This window comes from Carya illinoinensis, chromosome 7 (genome assembly GCF_018687715.1).
Source record: "Carya illinoinensis cultivar Pawnee chromosome 7, C.illinoinensisPawnee_v1, whole genome shotgun sequence".
In the NCBI taxonomy this organism is placed as follows: domain Eukaryota; kingdom Viridiplantae; phylum Streptophyta; class Magnoliopsida; order Fagales; family Juglandaceae; genus Carya; species Carya illinoinensis.
In genome coordinates, this window is record NC_056758.1 from 34,747,185 (window position 1) to 34,761,454 (window position 14,270).

Consider the following 14,270-nt stretch of genomic DNA (forward strand, 5'->3'; position numbering starts at 1 on the left):
ATCCGGGCGGATAACCGTCCGGGTTTAGAAATCCGGATCCGGATGCACACCCCTAAATTTGTGTATGTTTAACTCGTGCAAGTCTTGTGCGGTTTATTTGGGTGTGGTTTGCAACTCAATTAAATATTGGGTTGTGCAGTGGCTGAGAAGGTTTCTAAGGTCAATCGTCTGTCTAGTTCAGATGTCGCTATATTGAATCGTTTAGACATTTGGATTGTAGAAAAATGTCAAGTTAACACTCGAGTTGTACGTTGGTCTAAGTCTAGCCCTAGCAAATTTTAATTAAATGTAGATGAAAGTAGTTTGGAAAATCTAGATAGCGGTGGTGGGGGAGGTGTTTTAAGAGATAGTACGAGAAAGATGGTGTTTGCTTTCTCTAAATCTTTGATTATTGTTCCAATTATAAAGCTGAATTGAGGGCGGTATTAGAGGATTTGATATTATGCCAACAGATGGAGTGTTTAGCGGTAGATATTGAATGTGATTTCTTGATAGTAATAAATTGGGTTTTGTCTAAAAAGTATACAATTTGGTATCTTTAAGATTTTTGGAAAAAATTATTGATTCTTTTAGAAAAGTTTGATTTTACTATTCATCATTGTTTTATAGAAGCAAATAATGTTGCAGATTATTTGACAAAAAGTGGTGCTAAGGGGGAGACTAAGAGCATTGGCATTGGCTTCATCAAAAGCCAATGCATCTTTATAATTTGATGAATATAAATAAAACTAACCTGCATTGGATTCGGTAAAGGTAATTCGCTCAAGTTTTGAGCTACAGTAATTCGGAGACTTCCTTCATATTTGAAAGACTACTGTTTTACATTCATCCTTCTATTTTATTGTAATTTTAATACATAGCCGGCTTATTTTCTCTCTCTCTCCTTTCCCTCCCGCGTCTTTCTCCCCCCCTTCTCTCTTTCTCTCGTTTTCGTCCGAGCTCAAAAAATCGAAAGGGACTCTTCTCCTCCACGCAAAATCAAAGCAAATCCATGGTTTCTCTCCAATAATCAGGTGCGATCTTCTTCTCCATTTTCTTCCCATGTTTTTTGCTCTCTCCCTTTCTCTATTTCTCTCTGTAACGGTATTTCCTCACCGATTCTTCCCCTTCTCTTTTCTTCATGTAGAAGCAGAGTGATTTATTGGGTTGCTTCCTTCAGCACTTGGCGCAACCTTCTGCTCCCTTCAGGTTCGTCTCCTCTCCAAATTTCTGCAACCCTAGGTCTATTTTTTTTTTTTTTTTGTTCGTTTGTTTGTTTTGTTTTGTTTTAAGAGTGGTGGCTATTGAGAGTGAAGAAGAGGAGAGGAGAAGAAGGGAGCGGCGGGTGAGTGGGATTTTGGGGTTGAGGTGGAGCGAAGGGTGGTTTTTGTGGTGGTGGGTCTGGGAGAGGATGGGTTGGGGATAACGGGGTCTTAGAGAGTGGGTCATGATGCAGTGAACATGTTCACTTTTCAGCGTATGGATCGGAGAGAGAGGGTGAGGTTGAGAGAGGAGGCGAGAATAGGATAGACCCTGTTTGGAGGAAAAGAAAGGAAAAAGGGGCTACGAATTTATATGTGGATATGTATGTTTGAACGTACAAATTTATATGTGGATATGTATGTATTTTTCCATATCATTAAATGGTATGTGGTGGCCACTCTGACTTTTAATCTTGAGCAAAGTACTTCTGTTCTTCATGCCATGTTATATCCCTAGTGAATCATGCAAGCAATTATTCATGCCTAGCTAGTGAGGAGTAGCAAGATTATTGGTGTTACACAGGTCAGCTTGGAGCGAAAATTTTCTGGCTTGAGTAAATTTTTTTGGCTCAGAATATGATATAAATGAACTGTGCAGAATAGTCTCCTTAAGGCAAAAATATGCCCTGTTTCTTTTCTTGTCCATGTTTTATTCGACACTACATACCATTGTGTGAGGTTGATTGGATATTAGATTTATTTGGTCACATGGTAGATGCTAACATTGCTTAACTAGAAAATTGTTTGGTCACATGGTAGATGCTGACCATGCTTAAAAACAACCTTCAAGAGTAAAACATCATTTGTGTCAAAGGGAAAACAAAAATTTTGTTAAACAAAGGAACATGTGGAGCATGTCAAAGGTAACTGAATTGTATGGTTATGAAGATTGCAACTGCCTCCAAAATAAACTGCTTCTATTTCAATCTTTTTATATATAGTTAAATATTTCCTAAGCTACAAGCTAAAATCTAAATCTATTTACACCAAACCTGCTGGATCCAGAACAAAGCACAAGATATGGTGTTCAAAATAAGAACTTTCTGTCTCTTCACAAAAGGTTTACCATGCCAACTTAGGAAATCAATAACTGCAAAGGAGTAACTTGAAAATGGACAGAAAGCAAAATGATTGATCTTTTCTTTTCTTTTTCTTTTTTTCAAGTAGAAGAGCTGCTACATATATAAAGCATTTTAACCAGGTCACAGACTAATACTAATTTCATTATACCAACACAAGAAGTATTTATTTCCTCTCTATTTTGGGTCAAGGCAGGGCCAGTCAGTTTGCTTTGCTTACTGCACTTTACTTTGCTTTTTTCCAATGCATATGACTGACTTTGGTGTTATTTATTTTGTGATTTTCTAAGGTGCACTCAGTCTTGCTTTTGGCTCTAGCAACCAACACAGATTCTGGTATTACATTTTCTGGATCCATAAGGTCTGAAAACCAACTCATGTTTGCTTATAACCAACTCATCTGAAAACCAACTCATGTTTGCTTAAATGGTAACCTGTTTTGTAGTTTAAAAAATAAAAATGTTATAGTTGGTTTAGAAAATTTTACAATAACTTCAGAAGATAAAATGTACTTCAAAGACTGCTATTTATGTAGAATTTCAGATTTAAGTAGAATTTCAATGAGGTATTCTGTTTTTATTAGTCAAAAATCTCTATGAGGTGGTACTGTTTTTGTGTCTTAGTAGCAGATTTAAGACAAATTTCAAACTTAAATTCTCAAAAGTGTTCTGTTTTTTTTATTTCAATCTTTTTGTGTCATACTAGCAGATTTTTTCGTGTCAATTGTAGTCATATACTGCTATATATGCTGATGTTAAAAACTTGAAATGTACTGCCTTGTTTATTGTGCTGTGTTGTATGTGCTGCTTTGTCTGACAAGTTAATAATTATAATTCTCCTAGGATGGACAATATGTTGGATGAGGACCCATTCTTCACCACTCTCTTACAAAGTGGAGGAGAAGGTCCTATTACCACTCCAACATTCTCACAGCATTCTAATGTTGTGGTCGCTTCAACCCCCCTTCACGGTGAAAAGAGGCCTCCAACAAAAAAAGTTCAAAGAGGAGCTTCTTTCACTGTTGAGGAGGATAATGCACTTGTCTCTGGTTGGCTCAACATTAGTATTGATGCCATTAGGGGAACTGATCAGAAATCCACTCAAATGTGGGAGAGGATTTCTGAATTTTATCACGAATATAAAAAACCACAAACTATGAACCGTTCGGTTGGATCATTGATCAATCGTTGGTCCATAATTCAGAAATGCACAAATAAGTTTTGTGCATATCTAGCTCAAGTAGAGTCATTGCACCCGAGTGGTGCAACCGAACAGGATAAGGTATGTACACTTTTCCTTTAATAATATGGTCTATTTATGTAAAATTAAATTATTTGACACTATTCTTTAAAACTTTTTTCAGATTGAAAAGGCAAAAATATTGTACAAAATGATGGAACGAGGAAATTTCACAATGGACCATTCTTGGAATCTTTTGAGACACCAACCCAAATGGCATCAACATATAAATACGCTGAATACGAGGAGAAAGCCACATGATAAACGTCCTTCAAATGAGCAGTCAAGTGAAGTTTTAGGCGATGTTGTGGAGGAGCATGTTGAAAGGCCTGCTGGAAAAAAGGCTGAAAAGGAAAACTTGAGGAAGCGAAAGGCTCAAGAATCATCTGATGCTGAGTTCAACATGGCATTAGGAGCAATGACCAAAGATAGACAATTGTTCATGGCGGAGAGAAGAGAATGGCAGACGAAGGCTGATCACGATAGAGGTGCACAACTGGAGCTTGATAAAAGAAAGTTCGATGCTGAGATGATGAGCAAGGATCTTTCTGGTATGAATGCCATGCAGCAAGCCTACTTCCATAAAGTTCAAAAAAAAATTTGGGAAGAGTCAATGAGTGATTCAGATGGTATATCCGAATGACCCTTCACAATTATCCAGCTTCTAGTGGCTGCTTAGCCACAAGACTTCCTGAGGAAGCATGTGGCTGGCAGCCACTATGAATGGATTTTATTCTATTTGTTTTGAATGGAAATCTTTGAATGAATTTGTGGTTGGAAAATCTGAATGTTAGTTTAGTTTTTGGCAATGTTTGTGGATAGAAAATCACTCAAGTACTCATCTTTTTGGAAGTGTTTGTGGATGGAAGTTGTATTTGCTGGAAGTATTTGGTGAATGGAAGTTGTATTTTTAAACTTGTCTTTTGGACCTGTAAAGTGGACATTAAAATGATAATGCAAGTTGTTTATAGATGTCATTTAGTAAGGCTGATTTTGTACACTGTTATGTGGCTGGATTTTTCTGTTTTGAGAGATGTGTAGCTTTTAAAGAAGCTGAATTTGTCTTGCTTTTAAAAAGATGTTGCAGCTGTTATGTGGTTGGATTTTTCTGTTTTGAGGCTCCAAAATAACTTAAGAAGCTGAATTTGTGTAGTGATGATTTTAGCTCCAGATGTTGCAGCTGTATTTTTTAACTTAATAGTATAGTTTGTAGATATATGTAGCTTTTAAGAAGCTTTGGTGTAGAGATGTGTATTGATGAAGCTGAATTTGTCTTGCTTTTAAGAAGATGTTGCAGCTGTTATGTGGTTGGATTTTTCTGTTTTGAGGCTCCAAAATAACTTAAGAAGCTGAATTTGTGTAGAGATGATTTTAGCTCCAGATGTTGCAGCTGTATTTTTTAACTTAATAGTAATAGTTTGTAGAGATGTGTAGCTTTTAAGAAGCTTTGGTGTAGAGATGTGTATTGATGAAGTTGATTTTGTCTTGCTTTTAAGAAGATGTTGCAGTTGTTATGTGGTTGAATTTTTCTGTTTTGAGGCTCCAAAATAACTTAAGAAGCTGAAATTGTGTAGAGATGATTTTAGCTCCAGATATTGCAGCTGTATTTTTTAACTTAATAGTATAGTTTGTAGAGATGTGTAGCTTTTAAGAAGCTTTGGTGTAGAGATGTGTATTGATGAAGCTAAATTTGTCTTGCTTTTAAGAAGATGTTGCAGCTGAATACGAGATTTAGCTCCATATAATTATTTGTGATATTGCCTTCAATATAAATAAATATAAATATATCCATATAAAGTTAATAAAAGGCACAATTGTCTCTGCCTTCAATATTAACACATATATATATATATATATATATATATATATATATATGTATATGTGTGTAGGTCCATATAAGTTAATAAAAGACACAATATATACTGCCTTCAAATTAAATGGAAATCAATAATTTAAATATTAAATTAAATTATTAATTTACATATAGTAGCAAAATATGAAAAAAAAAATATTATTAAAAAAATAATATTATATTATTATTTTGATGAATCTAATGGCTAATCCAATGTGGGATTATGGATAAGAAGATTTTAGAATTATGAAAAACTTGTACTTTTCATCAAAATTTAAAGATAGCTTTGATGAAGCCAATGTGAATGCTCTAAAATGTTCCGAATGGACAGCTGCCCAAAGATGTAAGATGTTTGTATACATTGGATAAATTAGGAATAGCTTATTTGCGGGAGAAATAAGTGATTTCGGTTAGCAGTGCTGCTGTTTTTTGGGTCATTTTTTTCGTATAGGTGCTGTTTTTATTTTTTCGTTGGAGTGGAGAATACGGATAGTTTTGGTTATTGTTTATTTGTTAATTCCTTGGGGCTTGGCTGTTACTACAGTATTCCTTCACTATAAATAAGAATTTTTAATAAAATTAAGAGGGAGTCACTCATAAACATGTGACATGTGACATTGTCTATTTAAAATATATATATTATAAAAAATTAATTTTTTCATAATAGAACATACTATTTTTTAAAGAAACTGCACGTCTTCAATATATCTGTATCTAACATTACTCTCGCTTTATATATAAAATCCATGTAATGGTGTTATATGCTGATTGGACGCACAAACACTACTATAGTAATTATTTGTATAATCATCATTTATCTACCTCACACAAGTGAATTAAGTTCAAGACTGTTGAGAGAGAGAGGTGGACTCCGTTTCTGACTTTCTGGGCCTGGATGCAAATTTGACAAATAATTTTAAGGGCTCAATTAATATCATTTAAGAACCTTAAAAACTATATTTGTTCAGAGTTTATTCCATCTCTTCACCTAAAGGAATTCCAAAAATTACACTTCTAAGACGCTTCTCTGAAACCCTGAACAAAACTATATGTATATAGTAAAATATCTAACGTCTGATGAACATATACTACATCCTTTAAGATTCGGCAGAGTTCCTGATCGGGGAGACTCTTGCCAACATTCAATAACAGGAAGCAAAATATCATGTTAAGCTTCCAAATCTTATTGCCCTCATCTCCAGTTTTTGTGCTAACAGATTTAATCAAGCAGTACTTGTACTTTTTATTCCTGTTGTAGACTGACTAGTTGTCCATAGATACTACCCGGCTTTCTACTGAGGTGCTCATGGCTGCCAATTTCAATCACCCTGCCATTTTGCAGCACAGCAATACGGTCTGCATCACGAATGGTTGACAATCTATGTGCCACCAGAATTGTTGTTCGGCCCTCCATAAGCTTGTTAAGAGCCTCTTGGACCAGCTTCTCTGATGCAGTGTCCAATGCACTTGTTGCTTCATCCAAGAGAAGAATGGCCGGGTCTTTCAGCATTGATCTGGCAATTGCTACCCTTTGTTTCTGGCCACCTGATAACTGAACTCCCTTCTCACCAACTTGAGTTTTGTAACCTTCAGGCATTCTACTGATGAATTCATGGGCACTTGCTGCTTTTGCTGCCTTCATTACCTCAATTTCTGATGCCTGCTCATTCCCATACTTGATGTTCTCGTAAATTGTTGTGGAGAACAATGCTGGCTCTTGCTGAACCAAACCTATTTTCCGCCTTAAGGATTTCAAGTTCAAGCGTTTAATGTCATATCCATCAATCAAGACTGTTCCGAAAGTGGGGTCGTAGAATCTCATTACCAGTGCAATCACAGTACTCTTCCCCGAGCCACTTTGTCCCACTACAGCAAGACTCTTTCCCGATGAGACTCTCAAGTTCAAGTCCTCAAAAATGGTGATATCAGGCCTTGCCGGATACTTGAAACACACATTCCTGAATTCTATATTCCCCTTGACATGAGTTACCATTTTTGAGGTCGGATTATTGGAGTCGATAGCTGTTTTCCTTTTAAGAATACCGAAAACTGACCCCAGTGCTTGCGACCCTTTCACAATGTCAGGTGTAAGAGCAAGTGTTTCTGCTATTGCCAATGCAGTGATTATCAAAACCATGAAAGATTTCATGATGTCTCCAAAGTTTGCATCTTTATGCTTGATTAGAATTGACGCATACCAAAGGCCAAGTGCATATGAACAATATGCAAAGAACTGCGATAAAGCATAGCCAAAACCGGATATATGGCCTCGTACAAGTGCTTGTTTTTTTGGTTGGTTTAGTTCAGAAGCAAACTGCATCGAGATCTCATCTTCAGCACCAAATGCCGCAACAGTGCGTATATTGGCAATTGCTTCACGTGCCACAGCAGTTGCTCTAGAATAGGCACGGGTGTAGTCTCCTCCAAATCCCTTGAGAAATAGTTGCTGTAGATATAAAGAAAAGTGTGGGGTTGAGAACCACGAAAAACTAAAAAGAAAGAAACCACTACCTAAAATAGGTAGCACGAGGTGATCAATGAGTTCCATCAAAAGCTTACCTCAGTAATCGAAGCTCCAATAAGTAGGGGGAGGGAGGCAACAACGACAGATGCTATGCGCCAACTTAACATAAAGGCAATTACAAATGCAGTCACAGCGAGTGCTACATTCTGCACAATTGTTGATAGACGGTCAGCAAGAGCACTTCTGACTAATGTTGCATCGGCTGCTAAAATAGAAGTCAGTAAGCCCGTATTATTCTCATCCAAATCAAACCAGCCAACTTCGTTGGAAAGGATAGCTGCAACGTAGAGAGTTACACAATTCTTAGAATGAGTTTTTGTATTTCAAATATGTGTGCAGCAGCTGGGAAAAATTATCCTGAGTTTTGATATTTGTAGTTGTGTGGTGAAAAGATAAGAACCTGAGAACATTGATAAGCGCACACGGGTAGTGAGACGCTCTCCCATCAACGTGTAGAAGTAGTGTTGCAGCAGGTATATGGGAATAGTAACAACTGCCACTCCAACAAATATAAGAGCCATCCGTTCAACTTCATGTTTCATTTGAGAAACATCAGGGGAGTAAAATGTAGTCAAGATATGTGTGATTCCAAAGGCAAACAGGGGAGCTTCCATGCCAGCCAGAACTGCACCCACTGAGCCAAGTACTGCGTAGGGCCACTCAGGTGCATTTAGTGTAAGTAGTTCCCAAATTGAGGGAGTGCGCTTTATTGGTAACAGATTTTGATCACTTGTGCTAATCAACTTTGATTCCAGCTGACGGGGTAGGTCTCGAAAGCTTGAATTTCTCGAGCTTACTGAGCCTCTAAAGCTTGAATTGTTTGAGCTTCCATAGCCAGATAATAAACTGGACTCTTTAACATGTTCTGATACTTGCAAGCTCACTAGAGTTGCATACTCGCCATTCTTAGATATCAAGTCTGAGTGCGTCCCACTTTCTACAACCTGGCCGTTCTTCAACACTATAATTGTATCAGCATTTCGTACGGTGGATAGCCGATGTGCAACGATAATTGTAGTCCGATGGGACATGATTTCATCTAGTGCCTGCTGAACTAAAAATTCTGATTCTGCATCAAGAGCACTGCTGGCTTCATCTAGAAGTAGTATCTTTGGGTTTCTCAGCACTGCTCTTGCAATAGCAATTCTCTGCTTTTGCCCTCCTGAAAGCTGAGTTCCAGCCTCTCCTACCTGAAATTCAATAAACTATCAAACATCAACCTCAAGGTAGGATTACAAATTTGTCAAAGATCATGATGAAAATGAACAGGGGAAACTCGGCAGTACGCTTGATTTGTAGTTACGTACCTGAGTATCGTAATCGCCAGGTAAGCCTTGAATGAAAGAGTGGGCATTTGCAGCTTTAGCAGCTTGTATGACATCATCCATGTCTGCATCTCGTTTACCAAACAGAATATTGCTAGCTATGGTTGTGGCGAATAGTGCTGGCTCTTGGCTAACCAATCCCATCTGTTCCCTCAACCATTTCAAGTCAAGACTTTTAAGATCGCGTCCATCCAACAGTATTCTACCTTTACATATGCAGGCATAAGCCAAATAAGCTTTTGAAGTCAAGTAATTTGCATCCAAATGTTCAACTAATGAATTTCCCTTCATAATAGTTTCTGATACGGAGGTATTACTTACCTGAAGTGGGTTCATAGAAACGTTGAACCATGGAAATGATAGTGCTCTTTCCGGAGCCGCTTGGACCAACTACAGCAAAGGTCTTGCCAGCGCTGATTGAAAAGCTCAACTTGTTGAAAACCAAATTTCGTCGTGAAGGATAAGCAAAACAGACCTCGCTAAAGTCGATTTGACCAGCGATTTCTGGCAATACCAATCCGGTATCTGATGTCTTAGAAGACTTGGAATCTGTTTCAATCATGCTTATGATATTGGCTGCAGCTGCCCTTCCTTTAGCAATGCCAGCAAGGTTTGGAGTAGCTTGGCCTAGAGCACTGCAAAGAAACATAGTCTGTTTGCAATCAGGAAAAGATATGATCAATTATAAATTGAGTCCTCCCAAACATCTTTCAAAGTAGACTTACAATCCACTGAAGATGACATTGATAATTGTAGTGAAAGCCTTCCCTCCATTCGTGTCCCGATGCCTGACAAGTATACCGGCATACCAGAGAAGCAATGCCCACGCACAAAATAAAAGCCCATACGTGAAGCCTACACCCACTCCTTTTGCCAACCCGCTTTTCTTCCCCAGTTTTAGAGCTTTCTTTAGTGACTTAGAGTATGCTTCAACTGCTTTATCCTCTCCTACAAACGAGTAAACTGTACGAACCTGCGAAATAACCTAATCCAGAACACAAGAAAATCAGCTCAAACAATATATTTCACAATAGTCAGCAAACATGAAAGTGGCTAAACAAGAAAATATATATGTTGAAAATATATATGTTGAAGACCAGTGCTTACCTCTTCTGCAACCTTTCCAGCTTCAGCATACGCAGCCTCACCTTTTTCTGATAAGGTAGACATGATAACGGTATAAGCTCCCCCTGCGAAAGCTATCAATGGAACAACAGCCAAGGTGAGAAGTGAAAGCTGCCACACCGATGTAAATCCAATGGAAAACCCAACAATGAACTGAGAAAGGTAACGCAGAGTATGGCCTGTCTGCATAAGATACAAGATAATGGTATTCCTTTAGTACACCAGCCTAAATTTTGCTCAAATACAACATCAATCATAAATAGCCGTTGTTGGCTGAAATACGTACCTTGTCACCAATTGCATCTTGCACTAGTATTGCATCACTAGAAATGTGGTAAATAATATTAGTAACTCCGGCATCAGTGTCAAAAAAATCGATATCCTTCTTTAATACTGACTGGAGATACTTCAGTCTCAAACGAGCAGTCTGCCTCTCTCCAGTTTGCATCCAGAGTGCGACGCCTGAAAAAATGAATTAAACAACAATATTGCTAGCTGATGCTCAAACAGGTGAAGAAACCTAGACGGTAGATTGGACTGATTAGGCTTAAAATTGTCAAACTTGCCTATCCATGCTGATGCCAAAACTACGAGTCCAAGATAGATCAAGTACAGAGAATACTGCAAAAGGACGCAAGTTTAGATACATACAACTGTGACTTTTCAAGAAGAATAAGTCAATATAGAAAATAACAAGACAAGTACGTACACACATAACTGCAGAGTATATCATACAAATAATGTTATCTTTCTGCGCGCGTATATCTTTCAATTTAGAGGAAGCTAGAAATGTTGACTAACGATACAAAATTTCGAAATCAGGGTATTACGACGCCACTCAGGGATTCGTGTTGCCTTCGATATTCCAAAGATGTCATTGCATAAAAATCCTTGTAACATTTTTGCAAGCATCGTTAAAGAGGCGCGAGCTCGGTCGCTTCTATAAGTACTTTCCGTGATGCTTTTATTTTTTTATTTTTTATTTTTTGTTGCAGTATGTGAGTACTATTACGACGGAAATTATGGGAAGTCCACAAGGCATCTCATTCTCTCCTTGAATAAGTGATGCCGAGAATGTTGCGCCCCTACTCTACTAAATACCTAATTTAACTGCAACTGACTTTCACTCTGCTCGTAGCCTTCCCACCTAACACTTGATAGCATTAGGCGTTGCTGTCTGACCAATGATATTATCATCTTGAGAACCACATTTGACTAGAAGGCAATATTAGAATATTTGGATAACACTATAATATTATTTATTATTTTATTATTATTATTATCTACTTTTTATTATTATTATTATTTAATATTTTATTATTATTTTTTAAATATCTTATATCACTTCATTATCCAAACACGATCTAACTCAATGAAAAATATTTTTCTTTTGATACAAAAGTTTAAGTCACAAAAAGGTTACATTTAATTTTTTAACCATTTCATAATTTCCCTCCACGTGTGAGCCAAAATTTTTATTTTTCAACTGTTTGAAAATATTTTTGGCTGATGACTATCAAGTATAATCGTGGGTGCTTCCGTCATCACTTAGAACCCATTGATCATGCAAACCGGTTTCTGTTCTTTTCCTTTTTCTTCCTAGATTTTATTGTTGCACGAACTGAGACACCCATTTGCAGATAGATTGATGCGAACAAAATTTTATGCCAATATGCATGATTCATACGTTACCAAACTGAACAAAAAAGACAACTCTTCTGCACAACAGTATAGGATACATATACACAACGAAGCAATGAAAACAAAAAGAAATTTTCAAAATGAGAGCGTCTAAAGTTGCAATAATCTTGTACCTCGGAAACCCGCGAAGACAACATGTGAGGATGCTCGGATAGATGTCCCAAAGAATCAATCATACGACCGAACAACACAAAGAACACAGGAAGAGCAGCGCCATGGATGCATGCCCCGATACTTCCGAAGAACATCAATACATAGTCAATTGAATCAGCAGCAGAAAATAGGCCAAGAAACGAAATGCTCTTCTTTTTGCTTGAATTACTTGGCTCTCCCATTTCCGGAGCTGGATTCTGGTGCATAAGTGTAGGCCCATTATTGGTTGCAAGCTCTACTTCTTCCATGGAGACCAAAGTTTCTGAGACTGCAATGAAAAGGGAAAATGCGCTAAGATATGTTGGAAATTGTGAACCTTAATTTCTTTTCATGGGGGAACTATTAAGCAGTACGAACGGTCCATTCAAGCCAATAAATGTAAAGGTGGAACTAATTGAGCAACCCAACAAACAATTCGGCTCCTTTAACTGTGTTTTGAATTTTATGAGCAAACTCCCAAGTCCCATCCGCTTCCCATCCCTTTCAGTTTTCACAACTCGATCCAGCTACAACTTTCTTTAACGCATTCGTAGTTAGTTACAGTTGTGAGGTCCCACTTTACCATACTAAAAGGTATTGGGTCATGGGCACTGCTACATCCGGGCGGAATCAAAAAATCTGATTTGGGGGACAAATTACAAAAAAATAATTTAGGAGGGTCAATTACTAATTTTCATATAGTTTACTTTATAAAAACACTTATAAAATTTTAATTTTCATCAGATTTTGAAAATTTTGGTTCTTTATAGTTCCGCCCCTGCCTACATCTCCCAAAAATGTAGTCAGAATATCCACCGAAAGGCAAAATTTTTGTTTTATTTTTTTAATTTATTTTTTATATTTTTAAATATATTTTTTAAAAAAATTCACATTATTTTAAAAAAATACTTTCTTAATCACTAAATAAAAAATATTTTTTTAAAAAAATAATAATAATAAAAACTTTCGGCACACTCTGGGTCCATTTCCCTTGTATCATTTGCAAACAAACAAAAAAATAAAATAAAATAAAATAATATCATATAATCATGTTTTATGCAAGTGATGCATATTATTTTTAAAAGAGAATAAAATTTATTATTAAAAAATTAATTTATTATATAAAATCTATATTTATTTATTTTTTTAAAATAAATATATTACGCTTACTTTAAGGCTATAAATTTCATTTCACTTTTAAAAAAATAATAGCTCGACAATTGAAAGAAAAATTGATCACTTGGGTGACTGAGTCCGTCTCTTTGCATCACGGTTGTCATCTTGGACCACCATATCTAGATAATAAAAATAATAATGGGTTATCCATGGGATTAGGTATAATGCTCTACGACTAATGCTAAATACTAGATTTTGTAAATGTTGCGTATTTCTTTTAAAAACATGTGAAGTCTACTATTAAATAAATAATTTTTTTTATGTGAATCTAATATTTATTTATTTATTTATAAAAATATGTGACGTTTATACTAATCATTTATTGTGAAAATTATGGAGAATCTGCTGACATTCATGTAAGTGGTAGAAAATTGTAGATCTCGATTCACTGGTGGCATTAAAACTAGAAGTGTATGCTGCCCAATATATAACATGACCCCGTAATCAAACTCAAACCAAAGAATGCAAAGAGACATCTCATAATTCAGTTTTGTTGATTTATTTTATGCAATGGAGTCTCCTATTTACGTGGCGTCGCGAAAATTTAATCGATCCAGACTCTGACAGAGAAGGGGGGATGTGAATACGTACTGGTTCGTTACTGTCATCAAGCATGACAACAAGCAGGACGGTTGGTTCGTGCTCGATTACGTGGGGAACTTTAAGAAGCTGTACGTACGTACATGTGCCTGAAATTAAAGATGACGTGGATTGAAGGGTGGAGATGATTAATCAGTTTAGATCGAAGGCATTATATACACAAAACCATGCAAATTGACCATTGTCATCAGTTTGGTTCGCTAATATGTTTTTGCATAGAATTTTGGCACGTATAAATAAATTTTAATATCGATTTATATATTAATATTATTATTT

At 36.5% G+C, this 14,270-nt stretch overlaps 2 protein-coding genes across 2 annotated transcripts; one reads left to right on the forward strand and one right to left on the reverse strand.

The window, feature by feature from the left end:
- The first annotated feature begins 3,163 nt into the window (after positions 1-3,163).
- Positions 3,164-4,202, forward strand: LOC122316358 (glutathione S-transferase T3-like). The gene is made up of 2 exons (XM_043132885.1): positions 3,164-3,601; positions 3,684-4,202. The coding sequence occupies exons 1-2, from the start codon at positions 3,164-3,166 to the stop codon at positions 4,200-4,202; spliced, it is 957 nt and encodes a 318-aa protein (XP_042988819.1).
- Positions 4,203-6,313: 2,111 nt separating this feature from the next.
- LOC122317226 (ABC transporter B family member 13-like) lies at positions 6,314-12,558 on the reverse strand. Its single transcript, XM_043134199.1, has 10 exons — positions 12,200-12,558; positions 10,952-11,006; positions 10,672-10,847; positions 10,368-10,568; positions 9,986-10,245; positions 9,582-9,895; positions 9,243-9,466; positions 8,336-9,125; positions 7,971-8,212; positions 6,314-7,857 (listed from the first exon to the last, which is right to left on the reverse strand). Exons 1-10 carry the CDS (start codon positions 12,485-12,487, stop codon positions 6,655-6,657), a joined length of 3,753 nt encoding a protein of 1,250 aa, XP_042990133.1. The 5' UTR covers positions 12,488-12,558; the 3' UTR covers positions 6,314-6,654.
- Positions 12,559-14,270: the final 1,712 nt, after the last annotated feature.

Excerpts from the sequence above, each read along its gene's own strand:
- LOC122317226 (XM_043134199.1), bottom strand. The coding sequence starts at position 12,487 with ATGGAAGAAGTAGAGCTTGCAACCAATAATGGGCCTACACTTATGCAC. Across the intron at positions 10,848-10,951 it reads TTTGGCATCAGCATGGATAG|GCGTCGCACTCTGGATGCAA; the intron begins GCAAGTTTGACA and ends TCATTTTTTCAG. Across the intron at positions 10,569-10,671 it reads AAGATGCAATTGGTGACAAG|ACAGGCCATACTCTGCGTTA; the intron begins GTACGTATTTCA and ends TATCTTATGCAG.
- LOC122316358 (XM_043132885.1), top strand. The coding sequence starts at position 3,164 with ATGGACAATATGTTGGATGAGGACCCATTCTTCACCACTCTCTTACAA. Across the intron at positions 3,602-3,683 it reads GTGCAACCGAACAGGATAAG|ATTGAAAAGGCAAAAATATT; the intron begins GTATGTACACTT and ends AACTTTTTTCAG.